Genomic DNA, 16,715 nt, shown 5'->3' with positions numbered 1-16,715 from the left:
CTGATGGTGGAGGGGTGCAAGTCTTGTGGCACCTGTACCTCTTTCCAGATGATAGCAGCGACAATGGACCGTGAGCTGGGTGATGTGGATCCTTGATGATTGCTGCAACTCTCCGACAGAGGGTTCCCTGTAGATGTTCTTGGTCGTGGGGAATTTACCTGTAATGTCCTGCTCTGTGTCCACTACCTTTTGCTGGGCTTTATGGACAAGGGTATTGGTGTCCTCATACCTCACAGTGATGCGGCCACTAAGCACAATTTCTACCACACAGCTGTAGAAATTTTCCAGGGTTTCCGATGTCATACCAAACCTCCGCAAAGTTCTGAGGAAGTTGAGGGACTGATGGGCTTTCTTCATGATGTCATTAGTGAGTTGGGTCCAGGAAAGATCCTCTGAGATAGTGACTCCCAACAACTTAAATTTGCTCACTCTCTCTACCTCTGATCCACCAATGGTCACAAGATTGTAAACCTCTGGATTTCCCTTCCTGAAGTCAACAATCAGCTCCTTGCTTTTGGTGACATTGAGTATGTGGTTGTTGTTGGTGCTCCATTTGGCTAAGTTTTCAATTTCCCTCCTGTATGATGACTTATCCTCCCTTTTTATACAACCCACTACCTTAGTATTGTCAGCCCATTTGTCGATGGTGTTGTTGTCGTACCTAAGCCCACAGTCATAGGTGTAGAGCAGGGGGCTAAAGTAACCCTCTAGTGCTCCGAGACTGATGAAGATTATGGAGGTGATGTTCTTATTACTCCTCACTGATTATGGGCTGGAGGTGAGAAAATCCAGGATCAAATTACACAGTGGGCTGCTGAATCCCAGGAATTGGAGTTTGCTAATCAGTTTTGAGGGATGACGGTGTTAAATGATGAACTGTAGACCAGCTGTTCCAGGGCTTTGTGTAGAGCCAGTGAGGTGGCATCCACTGTAGACCTGCTGCTACGGTAAACGAATTGGAACGAATCTATGTCAGCACTCAGACTGAAGCTGGTATGCTTCAACACCAGCCTTTCAAAACACCATTACTGTTAACATGCCATTAGTTGATAATCATTTAGGCATGTTATAACACTCTTCCTGGGCCCTGGTAAAATTGATGCCAGTTTGAAATAGGTGGGTACCACGCCTTGCCAGAGGGAGATGAATGATTTGTTGGGGACACAGTCGTCCACAGCTGTTTTGATAAAGTCTGTGACAGTTCTGGTGTAATCATTCAGATTCTCATCTTAGTCATTGAACATCACCCACTCCACTGACTCAAGGAAGTCCTGTAACCGTTCTTCAGCTCCTGCAACCACCTTCTAGCCACCCTGATCTTGGGAACCTCTCTTTGTAGGCCGAAAGAACACAATCAGATGATCTGACTTGTAAAGTGCAGTCTAGGGAAAGATTGGAAGGACTTTCTTATCTTGGTGTAGTAGTGATTGAGTGTGCTGGGACCTCTGGTACAGAAGGTTACATGCTGGTGGCAGTTGGGCAGGGTTTTCATGAGACAAGCCTGCTTATTGTCACCGTCTGAACTTCGTAGTGTGTTGGGGTGGTCTGTCTCTTATTTACTGACCATATCATGCAGCTCTGCAAGCGCTTGTTTGCAATTGGCATAAGGAGGGATATAAACTTCAGTGAGAATCACCGATGAAGAATCTCTGGATAGGTATATTGTTCATTGTCTTTTAATACTTCTGATTAAAAAATATACAGTACCAATAAAGTATTTCATATTGCTCATTGATTTTAGCATCAAATTACTGTTTAAAACTCTTAACTGAAAAATACCAAAAGGTTCCATTATTGTCATGTAATACTACATACATGAAATTCTTTAACTTTTGTCTACCATAAGACAGAGTGGCTACTTTATCTAGCACCACTTGTAAGATATAGGAGCAGAAATAGGCCACCTGGCCCATAGAGTACGTTCTACCATTCATCAAGAAATTATCCATTTTCCCATTCAGCCCCACTGCCTTGCCTTCTCCCATAACCGTCAATACCCTGACTTATTCAGATATCTTATCAATCTCTGCCTTAATACACCCAACCAACTGGGCTCCACTGCTACCCATTGCAGCAAATTCCAGACGCTCACTCTCTCTGGCCAAAGAAATTACTCTGCATCTTTCTTTTAAATGGGCACACTTCAGTCCTCAAGTTATGCCCTCTTATCCTCGACTCCACTCCCATGGAGAACAACTTTGTCACATCTACTCTGTCATGGCATTTCAACATTCAAGCTGTGGCTCAGGTTCTTAAATCCCTGCCGAACACAAGGGAGATGCTACTTGAGTCGATGACAGCAGGAAAAAAGCCTTGTAAGTGTTGATCCTGTGAGCCCAACTTCAGTGGACCAACCTTTAGCTCCCACTGTTCAGGGAGTCAAAATTGTACCAAAAAACATTTGTTTCTGAAGGTAGAAAAATACATCTTATATTCATTATTCAAAAGGTAAAGTGCCATCTCATTTACACGGTGCACATTAAATTATGCTTATTTTTCCTATACCTTATTTGTGTTTTCTTTACAGCAGCCGGCTCAGTAAATACTATAATAGGAATAGCCAGGTTGAAGAAACAATTTTTATATGCTTCAAATGGACAGCCTTCAACAAGTTTGATTAACTCGAGAGCTACCTGGAGAGAAAAGAGAAATACGATACAAGTGTTTTCCATTTATACACAGAAGACATTTTGCAGGAAAGGTCTGAATTATTAACATTCTTCAATTGCACCCCAGAAGATGGCGATGAAACATCTTCATGACGGACTTGGACACAGTAGAATTTTGAAAGAGGGTTTGGATGGGGTGGAATTTCTTAATTGTATCAAAGAGTTTTACAAACATTATATAAAGGATCCTCTCAGACAGATACACTGGACATTCCATTAGAGAATGAGGCAGGACAAATGACTGTTGTGTCAGTTTTGTAGCACTTTGACACCAGTGACTGCAATTCTATTTGTTTTAAAATAGTTATGGAAAAGGTTAGGGCTAATTTTGATGGCATTACTCAGGAACTTGGGAGAGGTTGGGTGATTAGGTGAGGCTGCTAACCGGCAAAGGGATGTCTGGCAATTGAGAGACCTTTAAAATTAAGATAGGAAGAGTTTAGGGTGGCAGGATATTTCTGGTCAGAATAAAGGACAAACGTCAGGTCTTGGCCGTTGGCATTAAGGGAATCCTCGAGGAATACAAGAAACATAGTGACAAGTGATAAGTCAAACCAGGCTAGAACTTACAAAGTGAATGACAGTGTCCTGGAACGTGTGGTCAAATAAAGAGAGAAATCTAGGTCTACGGGTTCGGAGTTCCTTGAATGTAGCCTCTCATTATGTCAAGCCCTCCAGACCTGGCAACATTCCTGTGAACCATTTCAAAACTTTTCCAGGATGATAATATTTTTCCCATAGTTAGGCAACAAGAACTGCACATGATACTCCAAGTGCAGTCTCACTAATGTCATGCACGGTTGTAACATGATATCCAAACTCTTGCACTTAGTGCCCTCTCCAATGAAGTCCAGTGTCCCAAATGCCTTAAACCCCCTCGTCTACCTGTATTGGCACTTTCAGGGCACCATATACCTCTATGCCTAGGACTCTGTTCTACAGCATTAGTTAAGGCCCTGTTATTTATGGTGCAAGTCTTTCCTTTGTTTTACTTGCCAAAACGCAACACTTCGTGCTTGTCCAAATTAAATTCTATCTATCACTTATCCAAATGACCTAATCTTGTTGTAATCTTAATAACATCCTACTATACCACAAATTTTGGTATTCTCTTCAAACTGTAACAATGCCAACTGGATTGTTTCATAAATAACAGTGCACTGATACCAGTTGTCATTGGCCTTTAACCTAAAAATCACCCCTCGATTACTACACTCTGACTCTTGCCATCAGCCATTTTTGTATCCAGTTGGTTAGCTCACCCTGGATCCCATATGATCTAACTTTCCTAATCAGCCTGTCATGAGGGACCTTGTCAAAGGCCTTGCTAAAGTTCACAAAGACAACATCTCCTGTCCTGCCCTCACCAATCTTCTTGGCCACCTTTTCACAAAACAGAATCGTGAAACGGGATTTACCTTGCGCAAAGCTACGTGGACCATCCCTCATCAGCCATCACCTTTCCAAGTGCTGGTAGATCCTGTCCCTCAGAATCCCTTCCAATAACTTTCTCATCCTGCTGTTGAGTTCCCTAGATTGTCCTTACAGCCATTCTTAAATAAGGGCACATCATTAGCCATCTCCCAGTTTTTAGGTAACTGACCCATAGCTATTGATGATACAAATATCTCTTCCAGGGACCCAGTAATTTCTTCATTGGCTTTGGAATGCCTAGAGATGTTTGTCGGTTGTTTTTTCTTCCCCCTTTGAAGGAAACTTGGAGAGTAACTATTCACGTGAGTTTGTTGTAATCCCCTGCTAAGATGGGGGCATATATCGAAAGAGCTTATCCACGTTTGATTGAGGAACTCAGTAATTCCACATGCTGTAACTGCAGAGTTCTGGCCAATGCTGCCTTGTCAACGACGGTGTTTCCTAACTCTTGCTTGCCAGGCAAGTGGAGAACATTGTATATTTTAAATAGTGGGAAGATGATAAGATATTAGGAAACCTCAACAGAGGATTGCTCAAATAACCACTAGACTTGATGAGGAGGACCTGATCCAGATAGGTTTCTGATTGTGTTTGATCCATGGCATACGGATTACAGTGCAGATGAACATCAGTTTAAGAGGGTGCAGTCTGACTCTCTCATTAAAAATGGTCACTGCTTGTAATTTGGACACAAGTTCCTATCTCTTACCAAGCTGCTTACTGAGACCATGTCAAAAGCACTTTGGGAGAGAGTTGCGATTCTGGTTTAACCTCAAGCACTGGCCTTGTACTTGCATTGGGTAATAAATGAAGGCAGTGAGGCTTCCAAATCAAATGAGAAAATAGAACACACTTTGGAAGCCAGAAAATAAATCAGTCAGGCAGAAGCAGTATGGTGAAAGAGACAGTGAAGAGATTTTTCTTGGGACCAAGCATGGCTGTGGGACGTGATGATTTGAACATTGCTCATTGTAATTTGCCTCAACCACATAGAGAAATTCCAGACCTCGAGTAGTTCTTGTCATCTGCAACCAGAAACATCCAAGATAAGTGAGGTCAATTCAACACCTGGAATTGAACCAGTGACTCTGAATTTGTTAAATGTTTACTGGTATCGGACACTTTTTCCCCCATGGATTAATAACTTGCACTAGAAAAATTACTTAGTTCCTACCAGCCCTGATACTGCTGCAGTTGCAGTTGCTATAGCAGGAATAATTCGTCCAGCTATCCTCTTTGTCTTTAACCTGTCTGCTGTATCAATGCTGTACATCTTTGCTCGTATGTTGGATGCTGTTGTGATAAAGTCAATATGTCCATTGTTGTCATTGTCTTTTTCAAAAGAGATTGGCATCATGTGGAGATAACCTAATGCACAAGGGCAAAGAAAGAAGTTCAGATTAATTTTCTGTTCCTGAAAGTTTATTCCTTTCCCCTCTCCTCACCCAATTAACTTGCTCTTTTCCCAAAGGATACTGACTTGCTCTGGGCTCTGCTTCAATGATATTGGCCCCTTCATAATCATATCTAATTGATCATTTGTCTTGTATATTCTCAGTATAATTTAACTGGCAATTCAGACATGATGGCCAGCACATCAAAGCTTCACTATCTCCTCACACTACTCTCATGCAATGGAAAACCAGAGATAGTAAGCAAAAAGAATTTTGTAACAAAAAGAGCAATGCAGAAACAAACTGAACAGCCTTTCTGACTTGCCAATACTTTATGTCAGTATAGTTCACCTTTTTCTGCCTTAGTAGCAAACCTCATAACCCTGACTACCATTGCTTCCCTAGCAGAACTGGATTGCCAGGCATGTCTGAATGGCAAGTTATAGGAAGGATAAATGTAAAATAATTGTGTGACATAATTAAAAGGGCATCAATATTAATACGCATACTATGTGGTTAATTTTAATCATTTCAGGTCCACGAATATCAAGTCCCCAGAAAGGACTGTTCCAATGTGCCAAACTGAAAATTGTGGATTTTAAGGAGATATGGTGGGGCGCTTTAGCAAAAAAAGGGAATTAAATTAAATGCAGTTGAATGACTCTCTCTCATGCAATTGCAATCACTATGAAGGAAAAAAAAAGAAATAATCTTCAAAACAAAAAGGTTCCACTCACTTTTGGTTGCCATTCCTGAACTTCTGGCTTGATTTAACAAGTTGATGGCCACTCTTTCCTCTTCACTGCTGACTGCAAGTTTTGCTTGGTCAGATTTCTTAACATTTTCATCAGTTTCTATTTGCTGAGAATGAGAATAACTGAATTTTCATGCTCAAAACAAAACTGCAGCAAATAATACCATTTAAAAAATGCACATCTTTCTGTACTTTCCACTTTTCCCACCTCATAGGGGTAGGAGACATAAACAAAAATGTATTAAAATCATCTAGTTATTTATTTTCCTTTTGGACTCTATAAAAATCAGTAATCAAAACAAGTTCATTAATTTATAAATTCAAGTAATTTAAGCTGAGTCAAACTATATATTATCAATGGGACTATTTGCTATTATTCCAAAAGAAAATACCTAAACTTCACTTTCAAGCATTCTTTCTTGGGCAAGAAATTGGATTATCTTTACGTGAAGATGAAATTGTGGTCACAATCTGATCTTGTTTGACACTTCAATACAGTATTGAGGCAGTGCTACACTAATAGCACCTGTTCAGATTAGATTCTAAACCAGTGGTTCTTAACCTTTTTCTTTCCACTCACACACCAGTTAAAGTATTCCCTATACCATAGATGCTCTGTGATTAGTAAGGGTTGCTTAAGGTGTTAAAAAAAAATTACAACCACTGTTTTAATCATACCTAATTGACTCGTTATGTGCACGGTTTCATAACTCCAAAGGAAATGGGCCAATGACAATTTTTCTCAAGCAAAATATTTCAGTAACAATTGGGTCGAGAGCAGTGATTCTCAACCTTCCCTTCCCATTCACATACCACCTTAAGTAATCCCTTACCAATCATGGAGCACTTATGGCATAGAGATTGCTTAAGATGGAATGTGAGTTTAGTCGGGGGCAGTTTGAAAACCACTGATTGAGAGGGATTAAATAAGGGCAGTACATATACCACAAATGCTGGGGCCAAAGGCAGAAGAAACAAGGGAAACATAAAAGTCTGCAGAAACTGCGAATGCAGTAAAAACACATCTGGTCTCTTCAGCGTCCATAAAAAGCAAAGATATATGGCTGACGTTTCAATCCTGACCCCTTCATCAAGGAATAAGCAGACTGAGCTAGAACCAGGAAATCTCAGAGTCTCGGAATTCTGACAACGCTGGCTGGGGAAGGAATCCAGACCAACAAAAGGTGTTAATTGGCTATGATAAGGGACAAAGTAAGAATTTATTATGTTTATGCGAAAGGAGACAGGGAAAAGGGAAGAAGTAAGGGGTTGGGCATTCAGATGAAGTTCCTCCAATGTTTGGGTAGCCTCAGTCTGGCGGTGCACGAGACCATGGACAAACATGACAGCAAGAGAATGGGATGGGGAATTTAAATGGATGGCCACTGGGAGATCCAAGCTATTGCGGTGGACAGAGCAGATGTGCTCAACAAAGCGATCTCCCAGTTTGCAACCAGTCTCTGATGTAGAGGAGACCAGAACAGGAGGACCAGATTCTTGGTGTAAGTCAAAAAGGACCCTGAAGGTGGCAGCAGAGGTAAAGATGTTTGCCTTCATTGATACAAGAGCAGGAATGTCTGTAGATTTTATAACATTGGTTAGGCCACAGCTGGAATATTGTGTGCTGTCTGGATGCCACGGTACAGGAAATAGATGGTCCATAAAGATCCACCACAATGTTACCTGGCATGACGCTATGCGGAGAGAGTAGGTTAGATTTGCTTTCCTTAAAGCAGGCAAATTTTGTAAAATTTATTTTTAAAATTTAGACATACAGCATGGTAACAGGTCATTTCAGCTCATGAGTCTGTGCTGCCCAATTTACACCCCATTAACATACATCCCCAATATGTTTTGAATGGTGAGATGAAATCGGAGTCATTGGAGAAAACTCACGCAGGCACAGGGAGAATGTACAAACTTCCTACAGACAGCGCAAGATTTGAACCTAGGTCCGGTCTCAGTCACTGGCGCTGTAAAGGCATTGCCTTTACTATGCCAACCGTGGCACCCTGAGCGGACTCCGATAGAAGTATACAACATTTTGAGAGGCATGGATAATACATTTTTCCCATGGCAGGCATCTGACACCAAAGGATATACATGTTTAAAATGAGAAATAAGAGGTTCAGAGGGGACCAGAGGAAGAATATTTTCACCAGGGGTGTTTGAAATCTGGAAGTCAATGTCTGAGTAGATGGTAAAGGGAAATAATCTCACTACATTGTTTTGCATTATCTGCAACTGTGAGCATTTATCTAGCTTTTTGTATTTCTAGTGGAGTTGTTCAAGTGAACCGGTACGGACTTGAAGGGCTGACTTGGCCTGTTTCTGTGCTGTAAATGGTTATATATGGTTATATGTCGTTTCCTGTCTAATTGAATTTATACCATTGTTGCTGGTGTATCTTACACATCTGTGTGACTGCAGCAAGTAGATGCAAGGTTTCTTTCAACAGCTATTAGACTCTTCAACCTCCCCTTGTTATACTGATCAGAGTCGATTCTGTCACCACAAAAAGGACTGTCTGCACTAATGTTGTCACTTTTTTTTGCACATGAATATTTATTATCTTTTTCTAATTCAATTAAACTTGCTACTGTAGTTGTTTTTGTTGCTTTTTTTTTAAAAAAAAGAAAGTACCGCTCAGCTGCAGCAAAAAGTAATTCAGATTTTAAAATTTAAATTATATTACATTTTTTAAATTAAACATTTTTGAATAAAATTTTACATTTATTGAAAAAACAACAACAGGCTATTTCAGCACACAACCCTGTGCTGCTCAATTACACCCAATTGACCTACAACCCCGGTACATTTTGAACAGTGGGAAGAAATAGGAGCCCCCAAGGAAAACCCATGCAGACACATGGAGAACATACAAACTCCTTACTGACAGCATGGGAATTGAACCCTTGTCCTGATTGCTGGCACTGTAACAGTGTTGTGCTAACCACTACACTAAATTTAGTTTGTCACAGACACGGGCAAAAAGGCCCTTTCTGCGGCTTCTTCCTATGTAACTCATGCCAACATCCTCTGGCTGCTCACCTTTCCTTTTGAGTACATTCTGCAATCAGTCAGAGTTATCTTTGGCCCTGCTACCCAGGAGACAACACAATACCCTGGTGTTTTCCTTGTGGTCACAGAACCTCGGGTTTGTCCCCCTAACTATGGGGTCACCTATCACTTTAGCTATGCCTGACTCCACCCTTCCCTGATGAGCCTCAGAACCTGCTGTGCTGTCACTGACCTAGCTGCTGCCCCACAACAGTATCCAAAGCTGTATACAGGTATGTGCCACTTAATGTCCATGATTATATTCTGTGAAATTGGGCATTACGTGATGTGGACATTGTGCAAACACCATATTATATACATCGCAAAGCTATGTGGGATACTATAGTGTACCTGTAAACTTTTTATTTATAAGTAGGGATCAGTGTGGGAGCTGACATGGGGCTGCGGGGAGAGAGTGGGGCAGTGGGATCAGTATGGGGACTGATACAGGGCTGTGGGGAGAGAGTGGGGCAGTGGGATATTGGGACTGATACAGGGCTGTTGGGAGAGAGCAGAGCAGTCAGATCATTTTGGGTATAGAGTATACAATTTCCTATAGCAAGTGTTGGGGTCGGACATTGCCCGAATGGACGTAAAACGCCGCATACCTGCACTTGTTACTGAGGAAAAGGCCACAGAGGAACCCGATACTGTCTGCTGATAGGTGGAGCTGAGTCCACAGCTGGATTAGTCATGGTTTATTGAATGCTGGAGCAGGCTCGATTGGCCAGATGGCCGACTCCTGGTTTATTTCTTATGTTCTTGTGAAGGATGGTCACACAGAACTTCTGCATTCGATATTGATCTGTCACCTGCAACATCATGGTTGCAAGATTTCAAGTCACATTTTTAAATTTCCTTACAACATAAAATGAGCTTACTTGCCCACAAAGTTAATGATAGCATTCCCATCTATTCATTCCTCCATTTATTTTGCAGTACTACACTCCACCTGGAATTCTCCTGTTGGTTAAATATATTGGAACAATACGAGTCGAATTGCCAAGCAGTAGAAGTCCACATAAATGTCCACTCACCCAATGAAGCTTTGTCCTACTAAATACTTACTTTTGCAGATGGTGTGAATTTTGGAATTTTAACTTCAGACAATATATTGGAAATGGTTTCTTTGGATAGATCCTGCAACACAGCAAACAGAGAAGTGTAACAGCCATTATGGCTAATTTTCTCCCACCATCTGATAAATTCCATTCTTCCACTTTGACATTCTGACCCTATAAATTATTGACTTCCTATGCTCTTCTATTGTTGAGTTAGCATTCATCTACTTGGGTCTTAAGGTGTGGATATCTTCCCAAATTCTTTTTGTCCTCATTTAAGATATTGCTCCATTGGCTAATGATTCAGTGTAAACATTTTTGTTTGCATATTCTTGTTAATTGCCCTGAAATGTTTCAACATGCTAAATGCAGCACAGAAATACACAGTTTTTCTTGATGTTGATGATTGTCATCTACCATGGTAATAAAAACATACCTGTTCCATGCAAGGGATCTTATAAATTACTGCAAAAAGTCTTGCTGCACTTAATATAAAAGTGTAATGCCTAAAAATATATAAAATAATAAAAGAATTAAAGGTCTGAAAAGGATCATGTTGCATCCCAAAATAAAAAAAGACACAATTAGGACAAAAATGGTCCAAAAACAAACAGAACAAATTTGACTTTGAGCAACATTTAAACCATCCACTTTAAATACTCATCCTGCAAAACAATTATCCCTAACTACTTAATTTTTAGAATATCACCCATGCTTCCACCAATTTATTACACATTGATCATCAGTTTAATTAATCGAGTGTGAATACCAAATGAAGGAGCAAGTGTGAGTCTGATTTCAATCCAATTAACTTTTTTTTTCAGATGCAAAAGACAAAACAAGGAAAAAGTGATTTAACTGAGTACTTTATTCGAATGTCCAAAGTAAATAACAAATATGACATTATGTTCTTAATCTCCCTTGTGCTAGTTATTATCAGAGTTAAGTGAATAGGCAAGGGTCTGTCAAATGGAGTACAATTTGGAAGGGAAAAATGTAATAAAAGAGTATTATTTAAATAACAAGAGATTGCAGCATGCTGCCGTGCAGAAGGACTTAGGAGTGCTTGAGTTATACTCATGAATCACAAAAGGTTGGTTTGCAGGTACAGCAGGCTATCAATAAGGCAAACGGAATGTTGGTCTTCATTGTTAGAGGGATTGAATTTAGGACCTGGAGGTTCCGCTGCAACCATACAAGGTACTGGTGAGGCCACATCTGGAGTAATGCATGCAGTTCTGGACTGCTTATTTGAGAAAGGATATACTGGCTTTGGAGGTGGTGCAGAGGAGGTTCACCATATTGATTCCAGAGATAAGGGGTTTACCTATGAGGAGAAATTGAATTATCTGGGACTGTACTCAGTGGAATTTAGAAGAATGAGAAGGGATCTGATAGAAAAATAAAATTATGAAAGGTATAGACAAGATAGAGGTAGGTAAGATGTTTCCATTAGTTGGGGAGGCCAGAATTAGGGGACATATCCTCAAGATTCAGGGTAGTCAATTTAAGAGCAAGATGGGGAGGAACAGCTTTTCCCAGAGGGTGGTGAATCTATAGAATTTTCTGCCCATTGAAGCAGTGGAGGCTACTTCAGTAAATACATTGAAGACCAGGTTGGATAGATATTTACGCTGGAGGGGATTTAACGGATATTAGGAAAAGGCAAACAGTTCGAGATGAACCTATCATCAGATCAGCTATGATCTCAATGAATGGCAGAGCAGGCTGGTTGGCCAACTCCTGCTCTTATTTTTTATGTTCTTATGAAAGGTGTTCAGTTACTTGGAGACAATTGTAATAAGAAAGAAAAATGAATCTGGCACAACGTACTATATTTTTAAATGCCCTTTGGTCACATAAAAAATGGATAACATGTAAAATTATAGAAATTGAAATCACTGTAATGATCAAATGTGCAAAATCAGAGAGAAACTCAAGGAAATCAAATGATAAGTTCTGATAGTTACTTACAACTCGTCATTTATGTCGAACTGTACGGGACAGGGCGGCCTTTTGGGTGACTGCCAAAATAAACCTGAAAAATATAAGAATGTTTCAATATTTGCTATATATTAAAACAGAGCTTGTGGAAACTTGAGGCAACAATTTGATCAGTTTATCTTAGAAAGGTGAGCAGGAGTTGGATGGAAACAGTATCATCACCATCTTTGTGCTCATGTCTTTACCTGGATTTAACTCTTCCTCCAGGGCTAGATTCTAAACTACAGCAGCCATTCTCATTCCCCTGGGGGGGTCACAGCACATTGAGGTAAAAGCCTTGTTTTCTTTCATCTCAAGTTACAAATATTTTTTATGTAGTCAGTAGGAAAGAAGTGCAGACCAAAACTTGACTGCTTCACAGGGAAGATAACCCTTAAACTTTGACCAAAGTTTTAAGGGGGCCATAGCCAAAAAAAACATATTGAGAATGGCTGCACTATTATATTGTAAACAGTATCTTCAGCACATGTATTCCAATGTATAATAGTAAAAGCCATTCACAATGGTGTGATATCTGATGATGAGATGTACTTCGCAATGAAGGTTTGTGCCATGAATAAACGATCTTATTTTTGGCTATGTAACTTTGACTAATTCCATCTCTAACTCAGCAAATATTCTGCTAAACCTCACTTTCACATGTTGGTTACTTAGGTGACCATTCTAATGCAGTCCTGCCATAGTCTCACTCATACTCTGTAAACCTGAATTTCTCTGTGTTCTATCTTCTATTCACTTCAGCTCTGTGCCCATTGACATATTTGGATACACAATTTCTGGATTCTCATCCATCTCAAAAGTAAAAAAATGCTGGTGATACTCAGGAGGTCAGGGCAAGAAGAAACAGAGCTGACATTTCAAGTCAAAGACCCTTTGTAAGTACTAGGAAAGAGATTACAGAAGGCATTAAGCTGCGGAGAGGGTGTTGAGAGAAATGTCTCAGAAAGGGCAACCTGGAATTCTGCAGTCTTGATGAAGCGTTCAGACCCAAAATGCTAACCATTCTCTTTCTCTCACCGAGTTCCTCTAGCAGATAGCACCTTGCTCCAGATACTGCATTTGCAGTTTCTTATGTGCCTATGGTGAAGGTGGTCTTTGGTATGATTGTCTTCATGGCAAGACATGGTGTACAAATGTTGAGACCTTATGATTTAGCTGTACAAGGTGTTGGTGAGACCACACTTGGAGTATTCTGGACATTTCTAGTCTCCCAGCTACAGGAATCAACAGGTTGTAAGGGATGCAGAGGAGATTCTCCAGGATGTTGCCAGGATTGGAGGCCTTGAGTTATAGGTAGAGGTTGGATAGGCAGGATTTTTATTCCCTTGAGCATAGGACGCTGAGAGGTGACCTTGTAAAGGTTTATATAATCATGAGGGGGGCATGGATAAAGTGAACATTCAGTCTATTTTCTAAGGGAAATGAGTGTGGAATTAGATGGCCTGGATTTGAGGTGAAAAATTTAAGAGGGACCCAAGAGACAATTTTTACCACCCAGAAGGTATCGAACCATGAACAAGATGCCAGAGGAAACTACAAAAGTGGGTACAATCACAATGTTCAAAAGGCATTTGGTCGGATGTATGGATAAAAATGGCTTTGAAAGATGTGGATAAAAGCAGGCAAATGGTTACAGCCCAGAATGCCAATTTGATTAATATGGACAAGTTGGGCTGAAGGACCAGTACATGCTGTATTATCCTACAACTCAAATTAAAAATCATTAATTCCAGTCCAGGAATTGTCCTTGTGAATCTTTTCTGTACTTCTCCAGCTTAATCACATCCTTTCTATAGTGTGGAAAGCAGAATTGCTCCAAGTGCTAGTTACTGCCTGTGATAATGTAATGGGGAGGCGGCGCATTATACTGATTGCTTGCTATTAGCTATAGCTTTAGAGATACTCCACCCTACTGGTATAACAGATGGAAAACTTTTTCCCACTGGCCAGTTTAGAGGTGGCTTTTCATCTGTTAATAAAAGCCCAGTATTGGAATGGTACTTGACTGGTCCTTGTCTATGGCATATCAATTTTGTTAACAGACAAACAATCATGGATACTTCCCTAAAATCTGAAAGACTTGACATAGATCAAGATGTCACCCGAGCTGAAGAAAATTTTTACCACTGGCTCCAGTGTTTTGAAGCATACATGCGAGTGAACAATGTTGTACAAGACACAGGGAAAATGGACAATCTTGTGGCCCTCCTCGGAGAAGTACCCTACTCTATGGTCAGAGAGACAGTTGTCTACCAGAATGCAATGAATCTCCTCAGGACCTATTACGATATGCTACAGAACACATTGTTCACAAGACATCAGCTTCAAATTAGAAAACAACAAGCCGGAGAGAGGAAAAATGCCTTCATGCTACACTAAAAGGGCTTTCCAGAGCCTGTGCTTGTGCTCCCGTCACGTTCGAAGCCCACCAAGAGTCCTTGATGTTGGACCCATTCATAAGTGGATTTGATTAGGGGTACATCAGGCAATGTTTACTGGAGACCCCGGGCTTGACATTTAATGCAGCTCTGCAAAAAGCGAATGTCTGCTCTACAAGATGCTAAAGCTCTTGAGAAAGAAAGAGATGCTGAAGTAGCACCCCTGAGACCCGCCCGTGGTGACGATCCACTGCTGAGCGCCACTAAACCGCATCGTAAAAGCTACTACAGGAGATGCTACTTCTGCGGCTTGGTGCTACATGATGGCTCCCAGTGCCCCGCCCGGCAAGCTAATTGTGCCAACTGCAGGAAGGGAGGGCAATGGGCCAGAGCCTGCCGTGCACGAGAGTCCTCGCCTGGCTCACGCCATGAGCTGAAGAATAAGAAGAAGCACTCGAGTGCTACTAAACAGGGGTGCTGTCACAACACTGCTACGTTGACCTGGAGAACCAATGATTCATCTATCTCTTCTTCTCCTTCTCCTTCTACTTCTTCTGAAACCATAAGTGGAACAGCCAGTGACGAGGCAAACACCGACAGATCGGTTCTGCGGGGAGACCCTATTTTAGCTTCTATGAGGATTAATCAAGATGGACCACACAATCTGCACCCTTCCATGATGAAGGTGGAGGTAAATGGGGAGGCAATTGACTGTTTGTTTGATACGGGCAGTACAGACAGCTATATTCATCCTACGACCGCTAGCACCCTAAATCTTACCTTATATCCATCTAAGTGCAGAATCTCTATGACTTGTTCTGGACTAAAACAAGATGCAACAAGTTGTTGTAAAATAACAGGGAAATGAATATACGGACTTCACATTGCACATACTCCCCAGCCTGTGCGCTCCGATGCTTTTAGGTTTCAATTTCCAATGCCAAATAAAAAGTATCATATTGCCGTTTAATAGACCATTACCATTGATCACGGTACCCCAAGAAGCGGTTTGCGGGTTATCGACTGTAAAGATGAAACCTCCACGCCTTTTTTGCTAATCTAACTCCAGATTGTTAGCCTATGGCTACAAAGACTAGGTGCTATAGCAAAGAGGTCAGACTATTTATTAAGGACGAGGTTAAGTGTCTATTGAAGGAAAAATTTATCGAATCCAGTACAAGTCCTTGATGCGCACAAGTGGTAGTTGTCAAAAATGGCGTGAAACCCAGAATGGTCGTGGTCTACAGCCAAACTATAAACAGGTTCATGCAACTAGATGCTTACCCACTGCCTCATATCTCAGACATGGTAAACCAGATTGCACAATACAAAATATACTCCACAACTGATCTGTAATCATCTTATTATCAGGTGCCTATTCACAAAGATGAAAGGCAGTTTACTGCTTTTGAGGCAGATTGCAAATTTTTCCAATTTAAAAGAATCCCTTTTGGAGTTACCAACGGGGTATCTGTCTTCTAGATGGATATACTAGTAGATATTCATAACTTACAAGCCACCTTCCCTTATCTGGATAATGTCACTATATGTGGCAAAGACTTAAATGATCACGATTGGAACTTTCAAAAGTTCCTCCAGGTGGCCAAACATCTACATCTGACCCTTAACGATGACAAGTGTATATACTGCACCAAACGCCTGGCCATACTAGGCTATCTAGTGAGTAAAGGGGAGATCAGCTCAGACCATGAGAGAATGAGACCATTCATGGATCTGACCCCACCAGCGACACAAAAGTCCCTTTAAGCGCTGCCTGGGGGTTTTCTCCTATTATGCTCACTGGGTGCCCAACTACACTGACAACGCACGGCCACTGTTTAAAACTACTAGTTTTCCCCTGAATGAGGAAGCCCTCCAAAAACATCAAACAAGATATAGCCAAAGCGACTATGTCAGCTGTTGATGAGGATTTACCATTTCAAGTGGAATCCAATGCGTCA

At 40.9% G+C, this 16,715-nt stretch overlaps 1 protein-coding gene across 1 annotated transcript in view; it reads right to left on the bottom strand.

Annotated features, from left to right (window-relative positions):
- uba6 (ubiquitin like modifier activating enzyme 6) overlaps positions 1-16,715 on the bottom strand; it is a 135,535-nt gene that overhangs the window by 10,796 nt on the left and 108,024 nt on the right. The window contains exons 25-30 of the mRNA XM_069924701.1: positions 12,347-12,410; positions 10,809-10,878; positions 10,380-10,451; positions 6,235-6,358; positions 5,278-5,471; positions 2,506-2,633 (exon numbers count right to left, since the gene is read on the bottom strand). Coding sequence (XP_069780802.1) covers positions 2,506-2,633; positions 5,278-5,471; positions 6,235-6,358; positions 10,380-10,451; positions 10,809-10,878; positions 12,347-12,410 — 652 coding nt within the window. The remainder of the gene's footprint in view (positions 1-2,505; positions 2,634-5,277; positions 5,472-6,234; positions 6,359-10,379; positions 10,452-10,808; positions 10,879-12,346; positions 12,411-16,715) is intronic.

This window comes from Narcine bancroftii, chromosome 1 (assembly GCF_036971445.1).
Source record: "Narcine bancroftii isolate sNarBan1 chromosome 1, sNarBan1.hap1, whole genome shotgun sequence".
NCBI lineage: Eukaryota > Metazoa > Chordata > Chondrichthyes > Torpediniformes > Narcinidae > Narcine > Narcine bancroftii.
The sequence above is the reverse complement of the archived record's forward strand: the minus strand, read 5'-3'. Positions and strand labels throughout refer to the sequence as shown.